At 45.1% G+C, this 15,962-nt stretch overlaps 1 protein-coding gene across 7 annotated transcripts in view; it reads left to right on the plus strand.

Annotated features, from left to right (window-relative positions):
• Positions 1-6,445: 6,445 nt before the first annotated feature.
• Positions 6,446-15,962, plus strand: part of PDLIM5 (PDZ and LIM domain 5) — a 135,349-nt gene continuing 125,832 nt past the window's right edge. For 6 of the 7 annotated variants that reach the window (XM_076336779.1, XM_076336773.1, XM_076336775.1 and 3 more), the window contains exons 1-2: positions 6,446-6,512; positions 9,491-9,626. In XM_076336779.1, the coding sequence (XP_076192894.1) occupies positions 9,519-9,626 (108 nt within the window). In that variant the 5' untranslated portion in view covers positions 6,446-6,512; positions 9,491-9,518. Of the gene's footprint in view, positions 6,513-8,626; positions 8,755-9,490; positions 9,627-15,962 lie in introns of those variants that run through there. The other variant, XM_076336774.1, reaches the window with a different exon arrangement.

A 15,962-nucleotide genomic window follows, 5' to 3' on the forward strand; every position in this document is an offset into this window, starting at 1 on the left:
AAAATAGGAAAAAAAAAAAAAATCAACTGGGCAACTCTCTGGTACCTCTGGAGCACCGATATGATTTTCTTTGGAGAAGAAGGAAATGTCATTCTGGGACATGTCAAACGAGATGTTTCCAGTAGAAACACTAAATCCATTACAGAAGACGACATCGGGAAGGTGTCCTCAGGATGCTATATATAATTTTGATGTCTCATGCCCAAGGAAAATACAAATCTGAACAGGTGTAAAGAAAGGCTACTGAGATCACCAGGAGTGCCATAATCTTTCCTTACAAATGGAGGCAAGGCAAGCTTGACTTGTTCAGCCCAGGAAAATGAAGGTTGACAGGGGATATGGTTTCCATCTAAAAATACCCAGGAGTGAAACAGCGGGGAGGGAGAAGAACTATTTAAACTTGTCTGTGACTAAACTTAGTCTGCAAATAAGATGCAGGTTGCTGGCCATTAAAACAAACAGAGGCGAGGACAGCCTTCCGATGGGAACAGCTGGGATCAGAAAAGCACAAGCACTTTTGTGTAAATTTGACTGGGAAGAAATGCTATAGAACCTCGGGAGGGAAAGGCTTGGGCTCAGAGACACTTCACGTTTGTGTGACTCCTGGATCCATCCAGGGAGTGCGTAGGGAGGTGACAGTTGCTGACTGCCAGCTAGAGATGCAGGATGCTCTCAGGTGCCTATGGTCCCTTCCATCCCTCCTGCTCTTCTTGATTTATGTACAGTGTTTCCACCAAAAATATTGGCACAGCAGGGGTTTCATTCTTCTGCTGGTGGCAGCCAACCTTGCAAAGCCAACAAAGAACCGGTGTTTTCACAAACAGCAAGAGGGATATAAATCATTGTAACATAAATACGCCACTTTTGTTTGTAAATTTGGTCCAAATTCTTAAAATGTATAAATATGAGCTTCTCTGGTGGTTTTTTTTTTTTCCTCCCCCTTCTCCTCTGTCAGTAAAGATTACATGTATTTTATTTACTGTGGGAATAGCTATTAGCAGCTTTAATATTTTTTGTGGGCAGCAGTTAAAATAAGATCTCCTTGATATGTTCTCAGATCTTACTGCTCTCATGGTTGGTCTCTTTTTTTTTTTCCCCCCCAGAGGAATATAACTTTAGAGTGGTTACAGAGGCCTACAGTGGTTTCTCTGCATGCAGAGGTTTTTGTATGGATTTACCTAAATAGTTACAAAATCCAGGTCAGTTAAGTCAATGCAACAGGAAAGCTATGTTGATTTTTTTTTTTTCTTTTATGTTTGTAAATGTATTGTTAGACCTGTTGATGCACTGGAATTTCACTAGTTTGGACTACATTGATTTTTGTATCAGTTCAGTTACGTGAACTGGCTGAAGTGATTTGCCTTGGTGAAGGTGACATGGGGTCGTGGTGGCTAGGCTCCAAACGGCATCTACCGAGTGCCTCTGCCTGAGCTGCAGAACAGATCTGTCTTGTGAAAAGGCTGTGTGAATTAGCCGTGCTTGTGTGAATTAGTGGTGCCAGTAGGAATAACGCAGGGGAGCTGCCTGCTCCCCTCCTGCAATGTCTGTCCAAACCTGTGTGCTGGGCTGCTCCCGACCTGCCAGGCAAAGCACTCTTCATGCCACAGCTTGCACCCGCTCCCTCCCTCGCTAAGGCAATATATTACATAAAAGATTATAGGCAAATCTGCACCTCTTCTCCCATGACATAAATTAATATAAATAACTGCAAGGATCACTCTGAAAGTTTGGCTGTTTACCTGCCAAACCCTACTTACCTGGGGTTCGCGGTGTATGTCAAACGTATCTCAAAGCCATCACTCAGCAAGCCCTTCCTGTGCAGCTGATGGACTGTAATTAAACCACACCAAGCCACAGATTTCTGGGTTAACTGTTCCCTGCCGTTAAGGAAAAGGAAATTTAAGCAGGTGGCTTGCTTCAAGAGGTAAGAGCGTGGATGACTGAAGGTGTTACTTCTGTAACATGCTTGGCTCTGTCAAGAATGGTAAATATAAAGTCTGATTTTTTTTTTTTTTTTATTTTTTCTTCCCATGAATCACTGTGGTTGAAGAAGCAGAAAGGGCTACGTCAGCCCGAGGTAGGGTAATCCGGTAGTTAGGAGCTGCACAGGAATTTGGAAGAACTGGTTTCAATTCTTTATCTGACAGTTGATTCCTTGCATGTATAAATGTTTATTGCCTCTGGTCACCATCTGTAAAATGAAGCTAATGCTTCACAGCAGGGCTGAGGATGAAGCTGTCCAGGCTGTGATGTACTGAGAAGCTTCAGATTGGTTTCAGTCCCTAAAATGGGCCACGTTTAACGTGCTAAGTATGTAACCTGGAGTTCCTCAAAAGGCTTCTCGTGTTCCCTGGAATTAAAAGATTTATTTGCCGTTTCATTGCGGGGAGGAAATGTTTAACCTGTAGCACGGGCTGTGGCCTCCACATAGGTGGTCCTTCTTTTACCTGAGAAGGAGAGAATAGACCAGATTTGCCTAGTTTACAGCTTCTTGATGAATGACCAGGCTCTGGATGCGGCCACTCAGTCACTACAAAGGAGTCCAGTAATAACATACACTTATTTCCTTTGTTTACACAATTTACCAAGATTCTGGGGGACATTATAAATAAGGAGTGTTTTATTAGTAAATATTACTTTTTCTTTAAAAAGAAAAGCACCAATAAAGAAAAACTAAAGAAGGCTTGGTAAGCTAAAATAAAGAAGAAATTAGGATACAAAAAAGACCATAAATCCATTTATAACATTAAGAGCTTTAATGGCTAACTATCTAAAGTGGGAAGACCAACACTGTTAACGTTTCAATCTGACGAAAGCCACGGGCTTAAAAACTGGCCTGACCACCGACATGGTGAGTGAACTGCAGGCAGAGAGAACGACAGCTACAGAAGCAGTAATGCGAGAAAACGTGCCTGGTGGAAAAACAGGCTGATGAAAAGTGAAGACAGTTGGCACAGCTGGAGGAAGAACCAGGGCTCTAAGAGGAGAAAAAAAGAGGTGACAAGTAAGAGTAAATTTGACCGTGGGGTTTTTTTGGCTGACAAAGCTGACCCGAAGTGAATTGGGTGGGCGTAGCTGCCCAGCCACCTGGATCCTGACCCCTGGCCAGCCATTCTGTGCCCCACCACTCTGCCGGCGGCTCCACGTGAGGAAGTCCTTAGGCTAACTGGAGTTATTGTGGTGGACAATATGTATGAGAGAGGATGTAATTCAGCACTGCGTATCTTTCCAAACCAGGGACAGGAAAAAGAGAAAAACAAAACAAAACAAAACCATGAAACACCAAACAAACAGAAAAATAAAAGCGCTTCTGTGATACCAGTTCGAGGCAGTCTGGGCTTCACCATGACCGGAGCATAACAGCTTGCCCTCTGTAGCTGTCAAAAGCTGACTGCAGCCCCTGCTTCTCAGAAACACGCAGAACATACCTAATTTATTTCGTTGTTCGGCCAGAGAGCTATCTTGGAACTGGAAATAAGCTGTGAGGCTACAGACGATATTCACATTAACCTGTTGTAAGAGAGGGTTACTTTATGCTGAACTCCCAGCTATATGCTGACTATAAATATTTGCATTAGCTTTACCTCTGGAAGAAAAGCAAAAGTGAAAGTAGCAGTGCAGCAAGAGCACAGCTCATAGTTCAGTGCCTTAGCATACAGAAAACTAATGTTAGATTAACTGCTGCTTAATTGAGAACCATTTTACTGTTCATTGTTAATCTGTTCATAATTTATGGGCTGCTTTTTCCATTTACGAGTGCCTTTTTGTACTTCAGGACCGCAGGTGATATTCTCTGTCAGAGTTTTGCAGTGCCCATTATCTGGCACCTAAGGCATTTCATTACCATTTAAACAAGACTGAAGTGCCTGAGTAATTTTGAGATAGGCTGTATCTGCATGGCTCGCAGACTACTGCATTTAATTAATTTCCAGACTTCTTCCTTCCTTGTTCAGAGGGAAAAATGCAAGCTCTGTCTAAAATATGGTGGTGGTAGGAAGAACAGGGAGGCCACAGTTCTGGCTGCTGCTGAGGTTTCTTGCTCAACATGCTATCTCTTATTTCACTATTCAGCTCTAATGAAAAGCTTTTTCTCAAAGAGGAGAATGTTTGAAAAGGGACCAAGAATGGAGAGATCTCGAACTAATGAGTTGCTTCAAATTTCTGTGCCCTGTCTCTGGAGGCAAAGGAAAACAGATTCATTTGTCACACACTGATCATGCTGCAGAAGAGCAATGACGGACTTAAAGGTGAGACTGCCAGCTTTGAGCTGGGAGTGGCACTGGCCTGGGTGCAACGGGTGGGTACGGTGCAGAGCACATGCAGTCTCGCCAAGCGTGAAACTTACTGTAACGCCTACCAGCAAAAGTCTGTCTGCAAGTTTTCCTTTAGTCCTGATGAATGAATGTAACGTGTTCTTGAGATGCTGCACTTGCAGATAGCTTGGGCAAGCTACTCCTCCATCAAGAAAAGCTGAAGGCTTTCAAAGAACTGAAGTGGAAAAGGATGGTTTTTACTGATGTGGCTAGCCGGTATTCCAGGCTAAGACCGCAGGCTGTGTGCTCTGGTGAGCTGAGAGCAGATTGCTACCCAAGCAGTCAGCGCAGGGACATGCTGACCTTGGAGATGTCACGTGAGTCACGTTGGGGAGTGGGGTCTTGGAGCTTTTTCTACTCTAATAAATAAAACAGCATGGGAGTGACCTAAGGCCCTTGTGACACAATGAAAAATCCCTGTGTTGGGGAATTTTTACCTCCATGAATTAAAATCATGTGAGAGAGTCTGTGTGTGTAATGGGGATTTTCAGTTTTGCCTGAGTAGAGATACTTAACAGGAAAAGAGCAGAGTAAAGAAGAAAGATTTCTGAGAGGTTCGGCTACACTAGTGTGGGGTTTAGATGCTTTTATTTTTGAGATGCGGTTTGAGATGCATTTGGCCTAGTCGTGGCAGCTGACAAGACACACAGCTCAGCGGGACAATGTTAAAATACCCCTATTAAAGTTCACGTAACTAGTACTCGCAGGACTGGGCTGGCCCATTTCATGCACACCCAGGCACCTGGGGCTTGGGTCTCCTACCCCAGCATCACCTCCAGCCTGGGGCCTACCGCTCGGGGTAGCCTGTGTGGGCATGGGCACAGCTGGGCCAAACTCGGGCTCCGGGCCTGTGCAGGTGACAACTGAAGCAAGGGACAGTGCTGCCCTCCTCCTAAATGGGGACGGAGAGGCTAGGCAGGGCTCTCCATGATAAGGACTGCATGTTGTGTCGGCTGGCGATAAGAATTTAAAACTTTCTTCTGCACTCTTTCTCCACAGTAAATCCATGCTTGAAGAGGGGATTGAAATCCTTTGAATTGTAGTGCTAATGGTACTGTTCATTAGACGCACGTTTCTTTCACAGCCACTTTTATTTGTAATGACTTTTAATGCATGTGATGTATGACAAGAACCTCAAGCCTCACCTAGCTGTGTGGTGCAGCTAAACACGAAACAAGTGCTGTCGCTTCACCTTCACCCTGTTCCTCCCTCCTGCGAGGCAGTGCCCGGCTCTGTTAAAGCACAGCAGCGCGCTCTCCCAGCCAGTCTGTCCTGCTTCAGACTCAGCAAGCTTGTGGATTATCAAACTGATAGTCTCTGTGTTAAATAATTATTCTGCTCGCAGGCAAGCATATCGTATAACATAATCTGATCAAGCATCACCTTAGAACCAGTTTGATTTCTTGCACCCACTCCTACGGAGAGGCTGTGCCAGAAACCTCCCTTTCCTCCTTACTGGAGGACCCCTACTAATTTCTGAGCCAAATTTATTCATGGCCACTTTACAGCCATTTGTTCTTGTGCAAGCATTGTCTTTTAGCTTGAACACCTCTTCTGCCTCGCTGCCGTTCCCTACTTTCATGTATTTCAAGAGGCGAGTATATCCCTGTCAGTCCTCGTGTTACTCCACGTTAAATAAACCAAACTCTTTTTGTAAGGTCTCCTGCTCTGCTGCAGGCTGCCCCTGCAGCCGTAGCAGCGTATGTGGGGCTGTATTGAAGAGATTGTACATTTGATACAGTGGGGGCTGCCTGGGGGGCACTTTGGGGGCCGGGCCCCCTTTGCTCCCCTCCCCCCCCCCCCCCCCCCCAGCACAGCAGCCCCTTCCCTCAGGCCGGAGACTGGAGGAGCAGCGGCACACGGAGACCCGGCACCCCCTTCCCCGCTCGCCCTTGCGCTTCACAGGTGCGCCGTCATTATTTGTGTGTAAAGCAAAGGGGAGAACAGCGTGCATTCCTCTGTTAAAAAGAATAGTAAATTGGGACCGCCCGGGAACGGTGCTTTTGAGTCTTTCCAGCCCCTGCTCCGCGCCGCCGCCCCGTCCCGCCGCTGCCGGGTTGGACCGGGCCGGGCAGGGCCGGGGGAGGAGCGGCGGGAGACGGAAGTGAAAACAAGACCGGGGGGACGGGGCCGCCGCCTCCCAGACGCGCCGCGGGTGTCCTCGCCTCTCCGCGCCCTGCACTGCGCCGCGCCGCCGGGGTGAGTGGTGGCCCGGCCGCGGCGGGGGCGGGGGCGGGGGGGAGAGACGAGACAAAAAGTCAGCAGGTTGGACGGGGTTTTTAAAGCTTCACGGTGCTTAATTTATTTTTTTAAGTTATCTTTTTTTTAAGCGGGGCGTGCGGTTTGTCGTGGGCTGGGGAGCGCCGGGCCGGGGCTGTCGGCGGTGCCCGGGTGTCGCGGGGGCGGCCGCGGGGAGCGGGGCGGGCAGTGCCCGGCCCCGGGGGCAGCGCCTCGGAGCGCCCGTGGGGTGCCTTGTCCCGCGGCTGTGGGGCTCCTTGCCCTGGGCCGGGCGTGCTGGGGTGCCTGTGGGGCTGCTCGGGCACGGGGCTCTGGGGTGCCTTGGTCCCCAGGCTTTGTGGCACCCGTGGGGCTGCACGGCGGGGTGCCTGTGGGGCTCCTTGGGCCTGGATCTGGGGCTGTGGGGGCGCCTCGGACCGAGACCCAGCGCTCTGTGGGGCTGTCTGGTCCCCCAGCCTGTGGTAGCCGTGGGGCTCCTCATCCCGGGGCGCTTAGAGCGTTTTGGTGGGGGAGCTGGGCAAAGGGCGTGCTGGGGGGTACGGCGGCCTGTGCTGGCGCAGCGCTCCCCAGGCACAACCACCCTTCCCGGGGGGTAGGAGGGCCCCGCTAGCCACCCCCGGGCTCCTGGGGCTCTGTGCCCCGGTGGCAGTGGTGAAGGCGAGCGTTTCTGCCTGGGTTTTGAAATTCCCCCTTCCAGAAGTAGATCCACCAAGCGTTTGATTATCTAAATGAAAGTTGCACAATTTCACCCTTAGCTGGTTTGTTTGTGCAATGTTCCCCACGTGAAGCGGGGTTGGTGGGTTGCAATACTTTCTCTTAGGCGTTGCTCTAGCATATTTTAAGAAATTTGTTAAATTAAACTTTGAAGAGACCTCCTGTGTCTGCTATTCCTTCCTGGTGTATCTGTAAGCCTAGAGATGCAGACACGGCAGAATCGAGGGGGTGAGAAAGGAAAGATGAGTGATGCATGGCATTTCAGCGTGCAGTCTCTTCCCTCCTATTTGTAGTTGCTACAAATGAAAAAGAACAGTATCCTTTGCTAATATAACTTAATCTTTTCCTAGGTCTGTTATTGTAACTAGCTGTTACTCAGTTTAAAAAAAAAAAAAGCACTACACAGTTCTTCAGTTTTAACTGATGGGTAAAGCCTACTGCATGTGTGCTGGTCACTAGCTGTGGTTTGCTTTTCTGCAGTCTCTTAATTTATAGTGACCTGTCGCTGCGGTGGATTTCATTTAGAGGGAATGACAAGAATTTGTATTTTTATACGGGAAGAAATCTGTGGCTAATTAAAATCCACTTTTTATAAGGAATTCAGCGCACAGAGCAATTAAATGAGTTGTAGTTCTTGCTTTAGTGGTGAGTCCCCTAAGAGTCCTAGCCCAAACTTGCTGGAGGCTTTTTATTTCTTTTTTTTTCTTCTTCAGCCACATGAAAGCTCAGCGGTGTGTGCTTCCCCCTCTGTACGCTGGTGCTTGTTGAGACTTTTAAGGGTGGGTTGAGTCAGCGCCTGGGGTCAGAGCTGCCCCTTTGCTGGATGCCAACAGGCAGGGCATGTCAGGAACTGCCCAGGTACCCAGGCACCTCTGTTACCAGCTCCGAATTCTGCTTCCTAATATATATCTTGTTCTTTCCAATGCCAGCAGCCCTGTTCTGGTTACCTGAGTGGCCGTCAGTGTGAATAAAGGTTGCCGTTTGATTTAGAAACAGGTCTGAGCAGCAGATCTCTGTGGCTCTGGGAGGTGAACCCAGAAACGTGCGTTACTGATGGCTTTCTCAGGGAGTGATATTAAATGTCCTTCCCTGCACCCGCGGGGGCTGTGTGACAGCCCCGCTCTGAAGGTCTGCAAGGCTGGGCTGTGTTTGCAAAAATCCACCGCCTCAAAAAAAAATAACACTCCCCCTGCAGTGTATGAACAGGGAAAACCGGGCTTTGCAGAGCTCGGTGGGGTTTGCAGCCCGCTTGCTTCTGCTTGACTGAAGGTCCACCTTAAATGTCCCTGTACGAGTATGGAATCTGGCTGTGCCCCGGTGTAGTCTTACACCAGCCCGCCCTGGTGTGCTCCTGCCTGGCTTCAACCATACAAAAATAGACGGGATCCACTACCTAAGATGTCATTGTAACGTTACTTATCTGAGGTGAAACTGAAGCCCTTATCTTTGACGCTGAACGGCAATAAAGTGCCTCGGTTGCCTTTTAAAGGTAATTTGTTGCCCACGTTTGTGGGGAGGGGAGGGAGATGCTTGGGTTTTGCTTTGGTTTTGCTGCCTCAGCCTTAAGTTGTGTCCGTGGGTATTTTGCTTTAGTTCACAACTTTCATTTGAGGGTTGGTTTTAATATCTGTTTTGTCTGTAGCATAGTTCTACCAATATGAAGCTATGCTGTAAAAATAAAAAAGCCATGGGGATTTTATTTTCTCCCGATTAACTTCAAAGTTGTGATGTTTTGACATCGTTTTGAAACTGTCAAGACATAATGTGTTTAGAAACAAGCTGTGAGCTGATGACAGGGCAGCATATGATATTCATTTTGTTAGAAATGAATGTGCTAGTAGTGCTAATGTCTTCCATATTTAGATTTAAGGGATACTATCAATTAATGCTTGTGTCAACATTGACTTTTTTAAGATGAGCTTTAATGTGCGGTGGGTTTTTTCCCCCCACACAGTATTTTGTTAGTAGAAGTAGTTGTCAAACAGCACCAGAAGTTCTCAAAGTCCCAAGTCCGTGTTACCAGTTCCCTAGTTATGTTTCTTCCTAAGCTATGGAGGAAAACAACATGTGAGGAATAAAAACACAAGTAATGACAGACATGGTGTGGGGTTTTTGGCTGTTTTTATACTGTGGAGGGGAACACAAAGAAAGAAGGCTTTCAAAAGGGTAGACAGTGCCTTTTGTTTTTATCGTCTTTAAATTAAAACTCTAATCCTCTTCTGCAGGCATCAGTTCTTTGGATTTGATCCTTGAATGCTAAACATCATGAGCAACTACAGCGTGTCTTTGGTCGGCCCGGCTCCTTGGGGTTTCAGACTTCAAGGGGGCAAAGATTTCAACATGCCTCTGTCTATCTCTCGGGTAAGTGCATTTGCCTCTTTGCCTGCATGTGGGTATCTGTTATGCTGTGGCTGATCTGCAGCCTTCAGACTAAGTATGCAAAGCCATTAATTACAGTTGCTGGGGCTCAACTTGCCCTGTGGCATGGAGGGCTCTTGGGAGCGGGGGGGAAGCTGAGAAAATAAATCTTCTTTATTGTCTGAAGGCTCCAACAAAATTGTTTTAGGAAGGATGTGTTCATTTGAAATGGTTGTTTTATCTGCATTTATTTATGCAACAAACCAAAGAAACCACCCTTGAATTCCCCTCCCTGCTCCCACCCAGAAAACAGAGATGCAGGGCTTGGAGCCTGGCAGGAAACAAGCAATTTTCTACGCAGGGCTGAGCCTGTGCAGTTCAGATGGGTGGGGGGGTAGGGGGAAATCACTCATGTTACCCGTGTTTATTCAGCAGCTCTTAGCAGCTTGAGGATCTTCTGGTGTTTGTTCTTGCAAATCCCACTATTTACAATAAAAAGGTACTTAAATGACAGTAGTTGTAAATAGCGGTTCATCAATATGTGCTTGAGGGAACGTGCCAGTTTCTCACGAGCATTTTATAGAGTATGTGCTCTGAACTGGTATTCAAAGGATTTAAGGAACTAAGTCAAAACAAATGTGATCTTTGTACCCAGGCACTATCTAACTAGTTTCCTGCTTTAAAACCACGTTTTCAGGGAAGGCTTGTCTTTCAACGTGGGCCGTGTTTCAAAGCCTTCCTCAGATGGCTGAAGCACTTCACATATAAAATACAGGGACAAACTTGCAGCATTGAATTCATAGGATCGCTGGAAATCTCTGGGTGAAGAAACTGGCTTTTGATGGCCCTGTACCCTGGCACCTTTAAATTTGATTTGCAGCGTGGAAGCATTTATGTACAAATGGCCCCTTCTTTGTCGACAGCTCTCCTCCCCCTCCTGCATATTCGTATAGTTTAGTGACAAAGATGAATTATTTTTTACACCTGTTGGGACTGCAGAATTGATACTGCCCTGGGAGATGGGGCAGGTTTCTATTTGGGTTTATGCATCATGGCAATATTTTTAGCTAATCTCAACTAGCAGTTCAAACTCTGCCAGTTCATTTAGATTTGGCTTATCCTATCCACCTGTGGATTATGCTGGTGAAGTTAAATACAGTTTGGCTCTGCAAAGTTATTTTTATATGGCTAAAATGGACCCGAGAGCTGTAGAAATGCCTGTGTACAGATGAATACAGCTGATATCTGAGCCAAAAAGGGGTTAAGAAGCAGTTTATTCCCAAATTCTGGGGATTTTCAAGCTAAACTGTAATTTAGTTTCTTGTTCAGTAGCTGGTTACTCCTACACTAATGAGAAATTTGAACTGGGGATGCGGATAGCGCTCTTCTGATTTGACGGTAGAAGTGCTCTCATGGCAAGGATTTGCACAGGGTACTTGTGCATGGTACTGATGAACAATTAAGCGCTGTAGGCAGTAAACCATAGTAAACAACTAGTTTTAGGAAAGGGTAGTACTTTTTTGTAGGGGCCTCTGCTGTCCTGGAGATCTAGAGTGCAGTCCCGCTGTAAGCAGGCTTCCATCTAAAAGTTTCTAAAGAGGAAACGTATGTTGAAATTAGCCTAGACTACTACTTTATTGCAGGAATCAAATACGCTGTCGCACGGAGTAGCCTAGGGGAATTGGCCTAAATAGCTACATGTAAAAGCCTCAGTTATGGGATTCCCTAACGACAGATGTCAGCACCCACCAGAACAACATGAAAGATGGGGACCGGGGTGGTTTTAGGACTTTAATTTGCGCATGGGAGGGGGAAGCACGGTATCCAATTCACCTGTTATACCTCGGCACTGCTCCTCAACTGAACTGTTTCTTCTTATTTGCTGTTAAGAGTATGCAAATATTAGACTGCCTGGTGCTTTTTTTTTCTTTTTCCTTTGGATCAAAAAAGTGCTTAGCTGTGGTATGCCAATCCAGCTTTGGCCCGGTAGCTGGAAGAATTCAATGCCGTGTTCCTGGTATGCTAGAACAGCATGTACCATTCACCCCCCCCAGCCCTTCTTTTCCTGATGAAGCATAAATGCCTTCCTGTATCTGAAGACTGCTAATTAAATTATTTTAGCAAAACAGTAATGAGACAGCAGAATTATGTTCTTTGGCAAGGAGGACTTTTTTGGGTTTGTTTTTAATTTGTCCTCTAGATGCTGAGGATGAATCTAGCTGCACTGCTGAGGGCTAATTTCCTGCTTTACTTTAAACTCCTTGAAATTAAGTTCAAATAAAGTACAGTTTATGAAGCGCAGAAAATACACTGGTTTCTAAAGCTGTTTATCTGAAAAGCTAATCTCTTTTTACTAATGATCTGAACAAATTAAGATCTCATATGGTTCCTTGGAGCAAGTTTTTCTAAGTCATTCAGCTTTGTACAGAATGCAGTTTAAATGGGCTTATTCCTTGTTGTCTCTGTAAGGTAAAACGAGCCTGGTTTGTGTTCTTCAGCTGAAATTCTTAATGTCAGCTAAGGTGTAACAGGTTAACATTAATGCAGGGGTAGCAGTAACATTTGATTTTTCATAAGCTAGTATATTGCAGACTAGTTGCAATGTCATAACCAATAGCAACAGTTATTGCAGGGTTATGTCAGTCACTTAATACTGCTCTCTTAGTGCTTTAAAGTTGCTACGTATACTTATACAGCTGTACACATTTCATGGTAAGTAATATATGTGATGTTGGGGATATAGCCTTATAGTTAGTGGCATAAATCAGTACAACAAAAATGCATGCAGTACTTGTTACGTATACTTGTGTCTGGCTGGACTTCAGCGGGGTAGCTTTTTGCAGTCCTCCTCCTTACCTTGCAAAGGCACCTGTCTGAGCCCTGCAGAATGCCATTACACAGGTCAGGAATTCAATGCCGGGAAGCTGATGTGGGGTGGGAGCGGTGATGGGAGTGTGGTGGGGGGTATGGCTCTCACGAAAGAGGGGTCAGTGGGAAGGAAGCTGCTCTGAAAGTAAAACAATTTGATCTTTCCCTTTCGACCAGGAATAAAGGGTGGGCTGAGGTGGTGGATCTACAGCTTTTATTAACAGCCAAGTGTTAAAGTGGCTCAGGCCACCACATGTAACTGTACTGTAGGGCTTCCAGGTAGTTTATTCTGTAGCGGTACTTGTATAACAAGAGATTGCAAACTGTGACCAGTTAGCCTGCAGTGAAGAAGGTAGAAATTACTGGAGCCGAGGTGTGCAACCTTAGATTATTCTGAGTTGCTGTTCTTACTTTTTCCTCACAGCATTTTACATTAATTAAAGAAGCAACTGTTCTCCTTATTCCTTCAAGACCTATGTTGTGATGCAAAACTGAAAAAATGAAAAGCTAGAGCAGATAAGAACAAATTACTGAGATGTGAGGCTAATTATGTTCTGGTAGCTGTAAAGTAGCTATTGTAGGAAATGACTAAGATTCAGGCTATCTCCCTATGGAAGAAAAAGCTTGATGTCTATCCATCTATCTGTAATATATGTAGTCACGTGAAATGACGTTTGCCATAATGCGATTGTCTTCATATGAATTAATTGATTACTTCTGAATCAACACAGACCACTGAAAAGGCAGCTACTTAACAGGCATCTCCATCTCCACCTGGCAGATTTGGGAGGCATTGTCCCAACACTTTGAGTGTTGGCTACACAGCAAGAATTACATCATGGGTCCTCCTCGTTTCTTAATTATTTCCAAACAAAATTTATTTCCAAGTTGCAGGATGTTCTGCTAAACACCAACTGGGTCAAAAAAGACTATCGGACCAAAATAATTGCAGCTGAATTACTTTGTTTTTAATCATGATTGCCAATAATAAGGGATCTGCTGTTGCTGATATCCATGTAGATCTGTGGTCTCGGATAAATCCTACTGATGCTAGGGATATGTCCAGTTTGGGAATAACATTGGTCTATACTCAATAGAGCTTTGCCTTCTAGATTTGTTTGCGCAAGACTGTGTTTCTTCTGCTGAATTAGAATAAAGAAATGCAGTTTTGGAGATAAAGTAATCCAAACACACTGCTCGGTAGGATTTCTGGAGTGGCTCTTGGGCATGCTAAGTATTACATTTACAGAATTTGGGGTTAATGATATCTACAACATGGTCTATGTTGTTTATGTGCAACACAGGAGGTTTTAAAACAATACACATCTCTTTAGAGTTTGAATTGACATTATATTTGCTTTACTTTTTTGGGAGTTGGTTAGTTCCCAATGCTTAATTAACGTAACCAGAATAAACTCAGTAAGCGTGACTGTAGCAGTCAAAACTGCTGTCCTCTGCAGGCTGAAATAAATAATGTTTGGTACTGATGATTTATTCATTATGTTGTGATGACCTGTGAGAGGTTTAGATATTTGTTGTAAATGTATGCTTGAAATGTTTGTAGCCTATCAAAATTTTGTGGTGCAGTCTATAAACAGTGCTTGTCTCTGTTTTATGGCACTATTTACCACTAGAAACAAGGAAATACTGAAGTGAAACTATAGTTTGAACAGTAATGTAGCCTATGTGCAATACATACCCTCCCACCTAATGCAGATACATAGGATGTTTTCTTGTATTTAAAAGTTACTTTTATGTTCAATCCCGGTGGCAACTCTAGCCATCTTCCTTCAGAAGATGTTTTGCTATTTGTCTTTCTCCTCCTGTAAGAATTAAGTGGAATGCGGTCTTCTTTAAATGGTTGACCTGATTGACAGCTCTGTTTTTCTACTGCAACTTCTTTCAGTGTGGGTTCCCCCACCCCAGCTTCTTCCTGCTTCACTGGTCACTTAAAAAAAAACAAAACAAAAAAATGACCCCCACCCCCCATCCCCCCCTTAGAAATAGCCCCTTCTTTTTGCAGTTTTTCAGTTTCATTATTTCATCTGTTTCAAGTATGTTTTTCTGTGTTGTTGTTGCAAGCTTATGGTTGATGGAAGACTCATGATAATCAATCTCTCAGCAAGCAGTACACCCAGGGAGCAGGTGGGAGAGCAGCCCATCTTGGGATGAAGTAGATAATGCGCGTGCAGCACATCAGCTGCTCAATATTCATCTCACATGAGCATACTGACATTCTTCATGCTGGTATTGGGAGGTCATTATCAGAGGAGTTGTCTCCTCTGCTCTCCCACTTTCTTTCCTTCCTGCCCAGGTACATACATGGTTACCCAGCAAGTTGTCCACGTGGATGGAGCATGTATGATTGGTTTTGCGCAGTGTTTGCTTATGCAGAGGTTTGGCCTTCTTACTATTTGGAACCAAGTTATTTTAAAGTCATTAACATCTGTGAAAGTAATATTAATGAGACGAGAATAAAGGAAAATGATGCTTTGAATGGACCTAGAGCATGTCAGCTTTGATTGATTGGAGTCTGGCTGAGCCTCTTGCCCTTGTGTTTGCGTGAATTATTTTATTAAGCTGTATGTGTCATTCCCAGTAAAATCAAGTTTTGTGTATGTATAAAATAAGTTATTGCAGTGGGGGATTGGGGAAATGGTCTTTCAAGCAGGCATGTGAAATAGGAGAGAAACGCTAGAACAACTGCTCGCCTGGCCAGTGATAATTGTGTCGGTAACTTTATGCTTCATCCTGGAAGCTACTGAGAGCTACTAACTAAGCCCTAACTGGCAGCTGCTGGCATTGCTGTGCTGGTTTGATTTGCTACCGAGTTGTGATTGCACATAATACAACTGAAGATGTATTCTACTACTGCAACCTCCTGGCACAGGGTCCGAGATACCAGCAGAGGTCACAGCACTCACCTGCTGATCCTGCTCCTAGGGTAATAAATGCTGCATTTTACAGGAGCTATCAGTGCTTATGAAATGGATGGGATTAGCCAAGACATAAAGCAAGAAGTATTATTCTGTTCTGCTTAATTCTGTTTACAAGATGTGGCTTACTGAAAAAAAATACTGAGAATGACAAATGAGCTACCAGTGCCAAAGTCTGTATCCTCTCCACACCGAGTCCTGAAGGAGCAGAGGTTTCTCTTTGGGAACCGAGTGGAATATGGACAATTATAAAAGTCCCAGCTGCACAAGTGGTTTAATATGAGCAAGTTTTCTGAAAGTCCGAAGAGTGCTGGTTAGTGCTTCAGAGTTTGCGTAGTTGCCTGCAAGCAACATCCTCCTTTAGAGAGCTCCTCAGTTTAACTTGAAGATGGAAAGAGAGATCAGTTGGTACAGACGTAACTTCCCAATTGCCCCTCTTCCCACCGCTGTTTAACCTCTTTGTGCGGAAAATTGGGAAAAGGGCTATGTTTCCCTATACCATTTGTTTTCCTTCCTTTGTCTATTCTGCTATGCA

The sequence above is a fragment of the Aptenodytes patagonicus genome, chromosome 4 (assembly GCF_965638725.1).
Source record: "Aptenodytes patagonicus chromosome 4, bAptPat1.pri.cur, whole genome shotgun sequence".
Taxonomy (NCBI): Eukaryota; Metazoa; Chordata; class Aves; order Sphenisciformes; family Spheniscidae; genus Aptenodytes; species Aptenodytes patagonicus.